Source organism: Acomys minous, assembly GCF_964271855.1.
Source record: "Acomys minous genome assembly, chromosome: 7".
NCBI lineage: Eukaryota > Metazoa > Chordata > Mammalia > Rodentia > Muridae > Acomys > Acomys minous.
In genome coordinates, this window is record NC_140488.1 from 20,555,234 (window position 1) to 20,568,173 (window position 12,940).

A 12,940-nucleotide genomic window follows, 5' to 3' on the forward strand; every position below is an offset into this window, starting at 1 on the left:
TGAAAAAGAGCTACACTTATCCCATTAATTCAACCTGCCTCAATTAGTGACCAAGAGCATTCTAAGCTCTGGTGATAGAAAAAGACTCAACACTGCTATCACAGGAAGGAGGTTCCACCACCAGCAGAGAATGGACAATGGTGAATGTGACATGAGTGCAATTTGTTTCCTCTACATTCAAGACTCAATTGGGCACAACTTTTAATTGACAGGACATCTTCCAAAAGGAAATCAATGTTACAAAAAGAACCTACACAAAACAAACAACCAAATAAACAAACAAACAAAAAACCCAAACATAAGTGCTCAAAAGAAAAAGTCTTGAATTTGTACACCTTTACTTTGCTTGGCCAATACTACTTTATTTAACCAGGCATTGCTGCTCGTTCATAACACTGAAAGAGATTTAAAAGGGTTGGTTAATACATTTCCACTGGAATCATAGACACCACTCGGTGAGAATAATGTGCTTGAATGCTGTCCACTACAAGCACATGGACAAGGTCGTAGAGCACAGGGGTGTAGCCAGGGAGAGTATAAAGGGAATCAAGCGTGAAAAACATGCTGGCTTCCACTACGCCAGTTCTCCCATCAAAGTTGGTGACACAGGCCTATAATAAGAAATGATGACAATGAGTATGGGGAAGGATAAACTCCACTGTTTACCCCAGTTAAAAACAACAGGCCCCGCAACACATTATGATTCTCATTCTTGACACAGGAGATGCCTGAGACTGCATCAAGCAATCTGAGTCACCATCCCACCCCTCTCTAATAAAATCAGGGAAACAGGAGGAGCCCTGGGTGTCTGATGAGAAGACATGCTTGCCCTTCAAGCTACCTGATGTGTCCTCACTCTCTTCCTCCTGGTCTGATGAGAGGACGTGCCTGCCCTTCATGATGTGTCCTCACCCTCCACCTCCCTGTCTGATGAGAGGACGTGCCTGCCCTTCCTGCTTCCCGATGTGTCCTCACACACTACCTCCCTGACTTCCCAGCTCGTTCCCAGGCTGTACTAAGCAAGGTCTCACGCGCCTTCATCAGAAGGCTGAACACCTCAGACCCACAGCACCCAGAGTCTCCCCACAACTGTCTCACAGCCGCGACGCTCTTCTAGCTGCTGTCCACTGAACAGCCTGACATCATGTAAAGCACGCAACTTAGGAACGAAGTCTGTGCACGTTCCGCATTAGTTTCTGCTCGTTTCACTTTCAGTCAGAGGACAAACCTGTGGACTTTGGCAGGGGACATGCCACCGCACATTCCAAACCAAATCCTGGGCAAGAAAGTGATCAGCACGGAGGGACAGGCAGCTAGCTACCCACGACAGGGGCAACTTACATCGTTGAAACTTTGAACGTGAAGAGGGCTCGCAGAGTGGATAGTCATTTTGGACGAGCCAGGATCCATAGCATACTCCATCAGCAGCAAGTCTCCTTTGAATGGTACAAATTCTAAAACAGCCAAGAAAGGTAGAAGTCTAAGCCTTATTGCACTGTGGCCACATCCCATTTCCTAAGGCCCTTTGTCACTGCGATCGCTGACCTACATTTCCTGCGGGTAAAGTGACTTTTCCAAAGACTTAGACAGTTCAAATAGCTTCCTACAGGAAGGAAAGCAGGAAGCCCTTTAAACACTGGTTCTTCTACAATGATGTACTTGTCAGGCATTGATAATGACATGAGTGTGCCTCAGGGTGGAAGCTACGGCTAGGAGCACTGGATTTCCCCTCAAGTGGTCACACTAGTGTCACCTTTGAGGATGCAGCCCGGTACACAGGAGGATCACAGCCTGGAACCTTGGTACCTAAGCTAGGGACAAAACATGAGAACCCATCTGTTGAGTGTTCTGGAAGGAGGACACAGAGAGGAAGAGACCTGTCTTCACCTTTAGTGTGAGGTGATGGAGGTATTTTCAAGACAAATCTCTTATACGTGTGTGATGCTATCATGGATCAGATGTTGACTGTATCTGATGCAGTGGCACCAAGACTATGGTCCTAGCATTCAGAAGGGCAAGGGAGGGGTCTCCTAGTCTCATGAGCAATTCTCAGGTACGTAGTGAGCTGCAGGTAACTTTGAGGAACCCTATGTGGCAAAGCAAATATTAAAAGCAAAACAGCCGAAGAAATCAAACGAGTAGTGAAAAATCACATGGACACACAATGGTGCACTCACAGGGGACAGGATCTCTAGGCCATGTTTAAAATATTGCCCTTCCCCTCTTTAGTGTACTCAAGGGCACTTCCCACACTCTCAAGAACTTATAACCAGGCCTATATGCCCTGCCCTATGTTCTTAAAGCTATACACCCTACCTCCGTTAAATAGGCGTTTGGGGAAAGAAGTGTCTTTGCTGATGTAGATGCTGTCGTGTGTTACAGAAGTGACGCTTCTAATACAAAGCCTTCTATCAGCTTTGGAAGGCTCCATACTCTCGACAGGATCAGTCATAGCTTTCACCTATAAGAGAAGGAAACAGTTGTTGCAGGTAAAATTACAATTACAGACAGTAGTTTGTACAAAGGAGTCGCCATCAACAATACACCATTTATTGGGGTAACCTAACACAGTTGTAAGGTTACAAAAAATATTGTAAGGATACTTAGCAGGACATAGTCCTGTGTCAGAGAAAATGGACTTTATTATTCATGCCAAAACAGCCCTCCTGCTGCAGAAATCTTTTAAACGACTCTTTTCAAACCTAGAACCAACGTTTCCCATTCAAGATACACTATGTTCCCGAGATGATGGCATCAATTGTCCGTGCTTGCTCCGTGGATTGCTGACTGCCTTGCAGATGATAAGCTCACACCTATGTTAACCGCACTCACAAACTTCCCTTCTGACCTTAGGAATACAGTGCTCTTGCTTCCTGGCAACTCAAAATTCAACAGTGTAAAAGACATTTAAGCCCGGCAGTGGTGGCGCATGACTTTAATCCCAGCACCCGGGAGACAGAGGCAGGTGGATCGCTGTGAGTTCAAGGCCAGCCTGGTCTGCAAAGGGAGTTCCAGGACGGCCAAGGCTAACACAGAGAAACCCTGTCTTGGAAAACAAAAAAGACACGTAAAAAAACTACTTCTGGACAAGTTGTGGTCATGGGCTGTCACTCAAATTAGAGAGCAGTTTTGCACATTTACCCAGGGAGAAATTGTTAGACTGAGTGACACTGGGTGGGGTGACAGAAAGGCCCATCTGGAAACATCTGTGGGTACATGCATAACAGTTAGCGAGCTGCATTCCTCATCACAATAACACTCTGTCACATAAAACTTAAATTAACATCTAAAGCAGAAAATTTACCATGAGTCACTTATTAAAACAGGTCTTATAATTGTAGCCATGGCTGGCCTGAACTTAGTGTGTAAACCAGTCAGGCCTTGAACTCACAGAAATTCTATATGGCCCTGCCTCCCAGTGCTGTAATTAAAGGCATGTACCATGATGCCAATCATGAGCGGACTGTAACTTAACAATTATTGCTATAACCAAGAGTTAGATGCAAAGGATATGCTTACAGTATAGGAAACTTGTATGTAGAAACAAGAAAAAAAGGATATTGGTTAAAACAATAGATTACATCATGCTTTTCATAAAAAGAGCCTTTCCTCCTAGTGTAGAAAGGTTTACTATGGGTCCAATGAATGAAAAGTGCAAAATTGTTTATATATATATAAAACAGACACACACACATAGAGAGAGACACACACACATATATATATATTTCAAGATTTTAAGAAATTTTGAAAATAAATACATGACTCTAATTTTCAGTTCTCAATTTCCCAATATTTTCTATAATAATAATAATAATAATAATAATAATAATAATAATAATAATAAATGTTCCTGTGATTATCAGTAAAATAAAAAGGCTCCTTTGTAGCCTATGGCTAAAGCTATATATTAGAACAGTTTAGCCAAAAGTCACTTGAGAATAGCCATTGATATACAAATATCTGACCTGATTATGTTTCTAGAACTCTCTTACAAAATCTATAACAGAACTTTGTTGCACATTAAATGCACCTAGATCATTGTTTAAAGGTGCATAAAGTATATGTTTATCATACTAACTCTATTTGTTTGAATTCATAGAAGAGAAATTGCATCTTACTAAAAATGGAAGTTGCAGGATTATATGAGGTCACATAACTGTCATCATTCAGCACGTTTAAATACTAAAGAGATCTGGAACAAAGCTTTAGGATCAGAAAAAAAAAAGATGCTGCAATCACATATTAGACCAAGCCCATTAAACTCATTCTACACTAGTGGCCGTCTTAATCCAAGAGAGAAATCAAAATCCCACTAGGTTAGAGACTCTGGGTAAACTCAGTGTTACCTTAATAGCTTTCAGCGTTCTAGTTACATCATCTTCCTCCACAAGTGCAGTGACACTGCCTCCGACACTCACAGGTGCTTCATCACTGACTTCATTAGTGCTGAAGAATATGGATTCGTTAATCCAGCCATGGTCATTGTACAGGGTGGTCACGACTCCTTCAATAGACCTCAGCTTTGTGTTACCTATGAAACAGATGAACAAAGGTCACACTGGTTCATGTCAAATGCAAACACCCAGGATAGAGAGGTTCTACTCTGACCATTTGTACTGGTTATTTTTATGCCAACTTGACACAAGCCAGAATCATTGGAGAGGAGGAAACTTCAGTTGATAAAATGCCTCTGCAAGATCAGGTTGTAGGCAAGCCTGTAGGGCATTTTCTTAATTAGTAGTTAATGTAGGAGGGCCCAGAACATTGTGTGTGGACCATCCCTGGGATGATTATCCTAGACCTTATAAGAAAGCAGGCTGAGCAAACCATGAGGAGCAAGCTAGTAAGGAGGACCCCTCTGTGGTCTCTGCATCAGCTCCTGCCTCCGGTTCCTACCCTGTTGGAGTTCCTGTCCTGACTTCCTTCCATGAGGAATAGTGCTGTGGAAACATAAGCTGAATAAACCCTTTCCTTCCCAAGTTGCTTGAATCAGAGTTGCATCATAGCAACAGTAACACTAATATATCACCTGTGTAGATATGAGCACACATCATAACTTCTCTGACCATAAGACAATTACCTTCTCTGGGGAATATACAAAGGCATCTTTCAAGGGAAAGATGCAAAGGCAGAGACAATACAACTCACTAACATTTGTGTCATATACTCTGTGAGTTGGTCCCAACACCCTCCTCCACTAGCCCACCTAAGCTGCGTGGGGCACACAGTTCCGTACTGGCCTCAGTACTGTATCAGCTGCTCTTGGGCACTTGGCGACATCTTCAAGCTGAGTAGCCACTGGGGAAAGCCACAGCACACCACCCCCGCCCCACCCCTGACACCCCCATGACCCCGCTGTTTCCCACCCAAGCACTTCATGGTAGAGGAGAGCCTTTCTGAGGAGTCTCTTTGAGTGGAGGATGAGGGGACTGACTCCTAGAGGAGTGATTACTTTAAGACCATGATTGGTTTCCCCCCCCTGCCCCCGCTGCTGTTCCCCCCCAAGCCACTACCTCATGGTAGAGGAGAGCCTTTCCTAGGAGTCTCCTTGAATGGAGGATGAGGGGACTGACTCCCAAAGGACATTACCTTGAGGCTGTCCTTGTGGTTTTTCTTCAGGATCGTTCTTCCTCTGGAAGATGGCTGATATCTTCCGTAGAGGGTTCAGCATGGTGATATCCCCACCAGCCTGGGCAAAGCCTGAGGCTTACAGATGACTCACCGGGCCTTCTTTGTATGACTGTCAGGATCTGGGCCCTTTCCCTAGCCTCTGTGAGATGGAAAAGAAAGGTTAAAGGGAGGTCCTCAGGGAGGGGCTGCCAGCTACCCTTAAAGCTCCCTGTCCAGGGAGAGCCAATGAAAAGCACGGGACAATCATTTGGCTCCGCCCACCCATTGTGAGTGCACCAGTAGGAAAGTCTCTGGAAAAGCTGCTTGTACCTGTGGCCCTTGGGTACTCAGTTTAAATGTAACGGGGGCAGGTTCTCTTGTACGTTTTCCTCATAGGCTTGGGAGTTTGTCTTAGGAGGTATGGCAGAAGCCCCTGCACTCTCCATTAAAAATCATCCTTGTTGATGGGCAGAAGCACTAGCGAAGAGGCTGGAGTAGTTAAAGTACTTGGTGTTCTTTGTGAGTGCCCGGGTTCAGTTCCCAGCAGCCACAAGACCACTCACAACCATCTAAATCTGCAGCTATATAGGTTCCAATGCCTGCTTCTGGCCTCTCTCACGAATAGGAATGCCATCCGTACCCATAAATACAAGCAAAACACACATATACGGCTAGACATGGTGACTCAGGCCATCATTAATCCCAGCTCTCTGGGACAGAGGCATCAGGAGCGGGCCACCTCACATCAGAACCACTGTCTCCCATGTGTTCTTCCTGTAGATACTACAGGAAAACAAAAGTGACTAAGAGGAGAATCATCTTATTGGTTGTGTGGCTTAAGGGAGCACCAGAGCAGCAGAGCTGCACCAAGGCAGCTTATCAGTGCAGCCAAGGCAGCTTTTCGGTGGTGGCTTCACCTGGTCCCTGCTTAAGCACCCCAGAAAGACTCACCACATTAGCTCCCATCACTCAGCCACCTCTTCCCCCCCATTGTGAGTAGTGATCCTATACTCACCGTGTTGAGGCTTTTGGGCTTGCCAGAGCTCAGAGCACATCATTAGGAGTTGAAGCAGTCCTGGGCTTGTTGCCAGTTTGATCTATGCAGCGGACTCCCAACTCCAAGTGTCTGACTCCAAGGACAGAACTAGTTTATCAGTTTTTGTTGTCTCTTTTTCTGAGAATCTTTGAAATGAGTTAGAACTTATGGCCAGCAGGTGAAGTTTGGCCTTTCCCTCAGAATATAAAATATAAAACAACATTTAAACAATTAAACCAATTTGCACACATAGAGACAAAATTTCACATGATGACCATAAAACAATCAGATGGGTAGGACGAAATGACACAGTCTCAAGTCTTTGACAATATGCGGCCAACCTAACAGATTCCAGGGAGAATTAGAAGGAGCTATGTGACCACTATCAAGCTGTTTCTGTACTAACTGCCCTGTGGCCTGAATACTTCTCAGTAGGAAGAGGCCACTAATCCATCTTCAGGATCCAGAGAATGCTCAGGATCCACAGAGAGCAGCATTTCTTTGGCATGCTCTGAATACATAGGCTCAGGCAGCAGAACAGAAGAAGGCATAGTTTCCCTTTTCCCTAGCATTGAGGCTAGGGAAATCTCAGTTTGTAAATGTTCTCTCTCATGCCTGTGTTCTAAACTATCTCTAACTAAAGCCCACAAACTAAAAGTATGTACAGGAACATTCTCAGGTCCAAAACCATCATAATGATCATGCAACTTAACTCCTACCTTTTTCCGGGTTTCCAAATTGTTCTTTAAGCGCTTCTGGGCCGTAAGAGATTCCTCTGTTGAGAATTTCCTGTTTAGCTCTGTACCTTACTTTTTAAGTGGGTTATTTGGTTTGTTGGTGTCTAATTTCTTGATTTCATTATATATTTTGGATATTAGCCCTCTGTTGGACGTAAGGTTGGTGAAGATCTTCTCTTGGGCTGCCATTTTGTCCTATTGACAATGCCCTTTGCCTTACAGAAGCTTTTCAGTCTCGTGAGGTCCCATTTATTAATCATTGATCTTAGAGCCTGAGCTGCTGGTGTTCTGTTCAGGAAGTTGTCTCCTATGGCAGTGAGTTCAAGGCTCTTTCCCACTTTTTTTCCTAAAAGATTTAGTGTCTCTGCTTTTATGTTGAGGTCTCTGTATGGTGATAAAGATGGATCTACTTGCATTTTTCTACATTTGTTGAAGATGCTATCCTTTTTCCATTGAATAGATTTGGCTTCTTTGTCAAAAGTCAAGTGTTCATAGGAGTGTGGATTTATTTCTGGGTCTTCAATTTGATTCCATTGATCAACCAGCCTATTGCTGTGCCAGTACCATGCTGTTGTTTTAATTGCTGTTGCTCTATAGTCCAGCTTGAGATCAGGTATAGAGATTCCTCCAGAGGATCTTTTATTGTGTAGGATTTTTTTTTAGCTATTCTGTTTTTTTTTTTCTTTCCATATGTGAAGGAGAGAAGCCTGTTCTTTAGGATCCCAAGTGTGGGATCGGAATGGTCTCTTGAGAGAACAGGTCATGTTAATCCACTAGAAGAGCAACCACCTCGTGCAGGAGTTTCATTGCTGCCAGCTGAAAAGATCCTGTGAACAGACTCTGGGAGGAGATATATAAATGAGCCCAGAACTGGCGGCGGGGGGAATAGGAGACTTGGGATAGATTTGGCTGTTCATCACTGCCCTTCAAGACGCTCCTAGAGAAAACCACTCGAGGTAAGGCTTCAGAGCTCCAGCTCCTGCTGAGGTTCTGGGGTCTAGTCACCCCAGGTTTAAGTGGAAGAAATCCTGTGGCTCCCGACCGGAGAATCGTTCCTCGCAACTGATATCCTTAAGGTTTTGTTATTGTGTCCATTAATCCTCATTTCCTACTGTTTTGGTTAATTGGGTTATAATTGACATAGGCTCTGTCATTAAGTTGTTAATAAAATATTATGGTTAAGAAAATTGAGTCTACAAGTGGCGTCCAAAGTGCTTTGGACATCATGGGTAACTTAACTTCTAATGTAGTGGAGGAAGATAATGGTTTTCAAGAGATAGTAATGCTTTTTCAGGGTGTCGGCAAAATCATAGCTGCTGTTACAAAGTCCTTTCCTGCCTTATACCCAGATGGGATTTTTTGTTTTTCTTGGTCTTTTTTTACTGTTTAATATATTTAAAAGGTTTGGAAGAAAGATTGATAAGATGCAAAAACCGGAAGAGTCAATAAGCTCTATTCTGTTGGAAAGAATTACTGACTTGACTGAACAAATGGGCAAAATGCAGAAAAAACTGGTAGGGCTGGAAAAGCAGAAGGCACCGTTGGTTAAAAAGGGTGAAGAAGGTCAGAAATCAGTGGAAAAGAAAGGCAAACAGACCAAAAGGTCTTTGGAGGAAAATGTCCTGGTGGAGGACACCTCCAGAGTTGCCCAGACACCTTCAGCTTTTCCAGTCACTGTAAGACATGTGCCAGTGCAAAATGGTGCTGAAGGTTATGACAAAATGGCCTGGCATCCTGTAGACATGATGGATTTAAAACATTTTAAGGAATCCATCATCAGATATGGTACGCCCTCTGCCTTCGTTAAACAAATGTTAAACAGCTGGGCCACTCAGAATAGATTTCTGCCCCAAGATTGGAAAAATTTAGTTTCAGTGGTATGGAAAGCAGCACAACAGTTACAGTGGTTATCATGGTGGCGAACAGAGGTTGTAAGAATAGAACAAGAAAATAGGACCCAAGGAATAAATATTAATAGAGATCAATTGCTTAGTGAAGAACAATATACTAACTTAAGAGAACAAATTCAAGTTGAAGATAGAGTGATTGAACAATGTCATAAGGCAGCCTTGAGAGCTTGGGAGCTAGTAGAGGAACCTGGGAAAACAACTATTCCCTTTACTAAAGTGTTCCAAGGACCTCTGGAACCCTTTACAGAAGTTTTACAGAGATTAGGATCTGCTATGGATAGGGTGTTGCCAGATTCTGACAACAAACAGGCGTTAAAACTTATCATGGCTTATGAGAACGCGAATATTGAATGTAAGAGGGTACTTAGACCATTAAAGGAAAGAGGCGCTCTATTAGATTACTGGGTAAAAGAGACCATTGATATTAACTCTCAGGAATATCAAAATAATAATGTGGGACAAGCTTTAGCCCGAGAGCCCAAATATCATAATACTCAGTGTTTTAAGTGTGGTAAAATTGGTTATGTGCAAAGAAACTGTAGAGATAGAAAGTGCAATAATGAGGTACCAAGACTTCCAGGGTACTGTAGTCGCTGTGAAAAAGGAAAACATTGGATTGTCAGTCTAAGAGAGATGTGCAAGGCAATATCTTGCCTACAGGAAACGACAGGAGTGGGCCATCAGCTCTGGCCCCCGTAAACAATGCCAGCCGAATTCCTTTGGCCAGTCCAGAAGTGACAAACCCGCAGGAAAACGGGAACTGAGTATTACTGGTCTAATGCATGCTATTCAAATATGTCTCTTACCCTATCTCCCCAGGTAGAATGTTACAAATTAAATACTGGTGCATTTGGTCCTTTGCCTTCAGGCACAGTAGGAATGGTTCTGGGAAGAAGTGGGCTGACTTCTCAGGGTTTTATTGTGCATCCCAGTATTATAGATGGAGATTCTAAGGAGGAAATAAAAATCATGGCATGTGTAAAAAAGGAGATGAAAATCAATACCAGGGATAAAATTGCTCAACTCCTATTGTTTCCTTACATTAAGGGCAAAGCCGTTCCAGTGGAAGGGACTGGTGCGTTTGGAAGCACCGGGACACCTGTGTTCTGGCAAACAGTAATTAATGATCAGAGACCTAAGCTAATTATACACCTGAATGGTGTTAAAATAGAAGGCGTGGTCGACAGTGGAGCCAATGTGTCAGTCATTAGTCAGAAGTCTTGGCACCAAAATTGGCCACTTCAAAAGGTTTATACAGAAATTGTAGGAATTGGTAAGATATCTCATATAAAACAAAGTGTGCAGTGGCTTGAGTGTGTGGGACCAGAAAGTCAGACAGGGAGGTTGAAACCCTATGTGGCTGACATTCCCATAAATCTATGGGGAAGAGATCTCTTACAACAATGGGGTACTCAAATTACTATTCCTGCAAATACAGAATAAACAATGTTGAAACTATAGGTGAATTGGTATGTGCTTCTAGGGAAGAGATTAATGTAAGTGATCAGGGGCGACCACAAGCTATGCCCACTGACCAGCCTCAGAACTCATCAGGTTTAGAGTGTCAAAATTTATAAGAGGGGCCACTGCTGAAATACCAACAGCCCTGCCCTTAAAATGGATTTCAAACAGACCTGTATGGCAGGAGGAGTGGCCCTTAACAAAAGAAAAGTTGCAGGCGCTTCACTGTTTAGTGAAAGAGCAGCTGGAGGCTCAACACATCGAAGAATCTTCCAGTCCCTGGAATTCCCCTGTGTTTGTGGTAAGAAAGAAATCAGGTGGGTGGAGAATGATAACGGATTTGAGGGCCATAAACAAGGTGATTCAACCCATGGGTTCACTTCAACCTGGAATTCCTTTGCCTTCCTTGTTACCTAGGTCATGGCATATAATTACGATTGATTAAAAGATTGTTTTTTTGGGTTTTTTGTTTGTTTGTTTGTTTTTACCATACCTCTACATGAGAAGGACAGGGAGACTTGGGATAGATTTGGCTGTTCATCACTGCCTTTCAAGACGCTCCTAGAGAAAACCACTCCAAGGGAAGGCTTCAGAGCTCCAGCTGAGGCTCTGGGGTCTAGTTACCCCAGGTTCAAGTAGAAGAAATCCTGTGGCTCCCGACTGGAGAATCATTCCTCGGAACTGATATCCTTAAGGTTTTGTTATTGTGTCCATTAATCCTCATTTCCTACTGTTTTGGTTAATCAGGTTATAATTGACGTAGGCTTGGTCACTAAGTTGTTAATAAAATATTTTGGTTAAGAAAATTGAGTCTACACATATGAAGTTGAGGATTGATCTTCTAATATCGTTTTTTTTAATGTGTAGGTATTTTGATAGGGATTGCATTCAATCTGTGAATTCCTTTTGGTAAGATGGCTATTTATTTTTACTATGATGATTCTCCTGATCCATGAGCAAGGGAAATCTTTCCTTCTTCTGATGTAATCTTCAATCTCCTTCTTCAGAGATTTGAAGATTTTTTTTCAAACAAGTCTTTCACTTGCTTGGCTAGAGTTACACCTAGATACTTATATTACTTGTGGCTATCATGAAGGGTGTAGTTTCCCTAATTTCTTTCTCAGCACGACTGTCATTTGTATACAGGAAGGCTACTGACTTTTTTAGTTGATTTTGTATCCAGCCACTTTGCTGAAGGTGTTTATCAGCTGTAGGAGTTCTCTGGTAGAATTTTGGGGGTCACTTATGTACACTATCATATCATCTGCAAATAGGGATAATTTGATTTTCTCCTTTCCCATTTGGATCCCTCTGATCTCCTTTTGTTGTCTTATTGCTCTGGCTAGAACTTCAAAAGTATATTGAAGAGATATGGAGAGAGTGGGCAGCCTTCTGTAGTCCCTGATTTTAGTGGAATTTCCTTGAGTATCTTTTCATTTAATATGATGTTGGCTATTGGCTTGCTGTATATAGCCTTTATTGTGTTTAGGTATGTGCCATGTATTCCTAATCTCTCCAAAACTTTAAACATGTATGGGTGTTGAATTTTGTCAAATGCTTTTTCTGTATCTAAGGAGATAATCATACGGTTTTTCTCTTTCAGTTTGTTTATATGATGAATTACATTGATGGATTTCCGTATATTAAACCACCTCTGCATGCCTGGGATGAAGCCTACTTGGTCATGGTGAATGACATCTTTGGTGTGTTATTGGATTCGGTTTGCAAGTGTCCCAGTTATTAAGTATCTGTTTGTCATATGGTGAATGTAAGTCATAACTGTTTATTGCCTCCTTAAACCCTTTTAAATCCTGTGCATCTATCGGTTGCTAATCAAAAAGCTGATAACTTTGTATATTTTCCTCATCTCCTGGTAGTTCCTTTATCAAGACTGGGAAAAACATTTTATTTTTAAAAACAAATATAGACCACCCTATGGTCTTGTTACAAAGTGGTCTTGCAAGTTGGGCCCTTTTTCTTCTGGTTCTATCTTAGTATCATTATTCTTAGTCATAAGCTTTTCTAATTTCTCTTGTAAAGTTTGTTTCCAAATTTCATATTTTAAATTTTGCTTTGCTTTGTCTCTGATAGCCTAGCATTTTCCTCAGTCCAATCTATAAATTTTTGTAATTTTTTTCTCTAAAGCCTTTTCCTTTGAAGAAGTATAGAACACAAAAATGATTATT

General features: G+C 42.4%; 1 protein-coding gene across 1 annotated transcript; it reads right to left on the minus strand.

Annotated features, from left to right (window-relative positions):
- Positions 1-377: 377 nt before the first annotated feature.
- On the minus strand, positions 378-5,821 carry LOC311602103 (cancer/testis antigen 55-like). Its single transcript, XM_084789781.1, has 5 exons — positions 5,590-5,821; positions 4,347-4,531; positions 2,317-2,461; positions 1,342-1,454; positions 378-611 (listed from the first exon to the last, which is right to left on the minus strand). Exons 1-5 carry the CDS (start codon positions 5,669-5,671, stop codon positions 420-422), a joined length of 717 nt encoding a protein of 238 aa, XP_084645907.1. The 5' UTR covers positions 5,672-5,821; the 3' UTR covers positions 378-419.
- Positions 5,822-12,940: the final 7,119 nt, after the last annotated feature.

Excerpts from the sequence above, each read along its gene's own strand:
- LOC311602103 (XM_084789781.1), bottom strand. The coding sequence starts at position 5,671 with ATGCTGAACCCTCTACGGAAGATATCAGCCATCTTCCAGAGGAAGAAC. Across the intron at positions 4,532-5,589 it reads ACCACAAGGACAGCCTCAAG|GTAACACAAAGCTGAGGTCT; the intron begins GTAATGTCCTTT and ends TCTGTTTCATAG. Across the intron at positions 1,455-2,316 it reads CAAACGCCTATTTAACGGAG|AATTTGTACCATTCAAAGGA; the intron begins GTAGGGTGTATA and ends TGGCTGTTTTAG.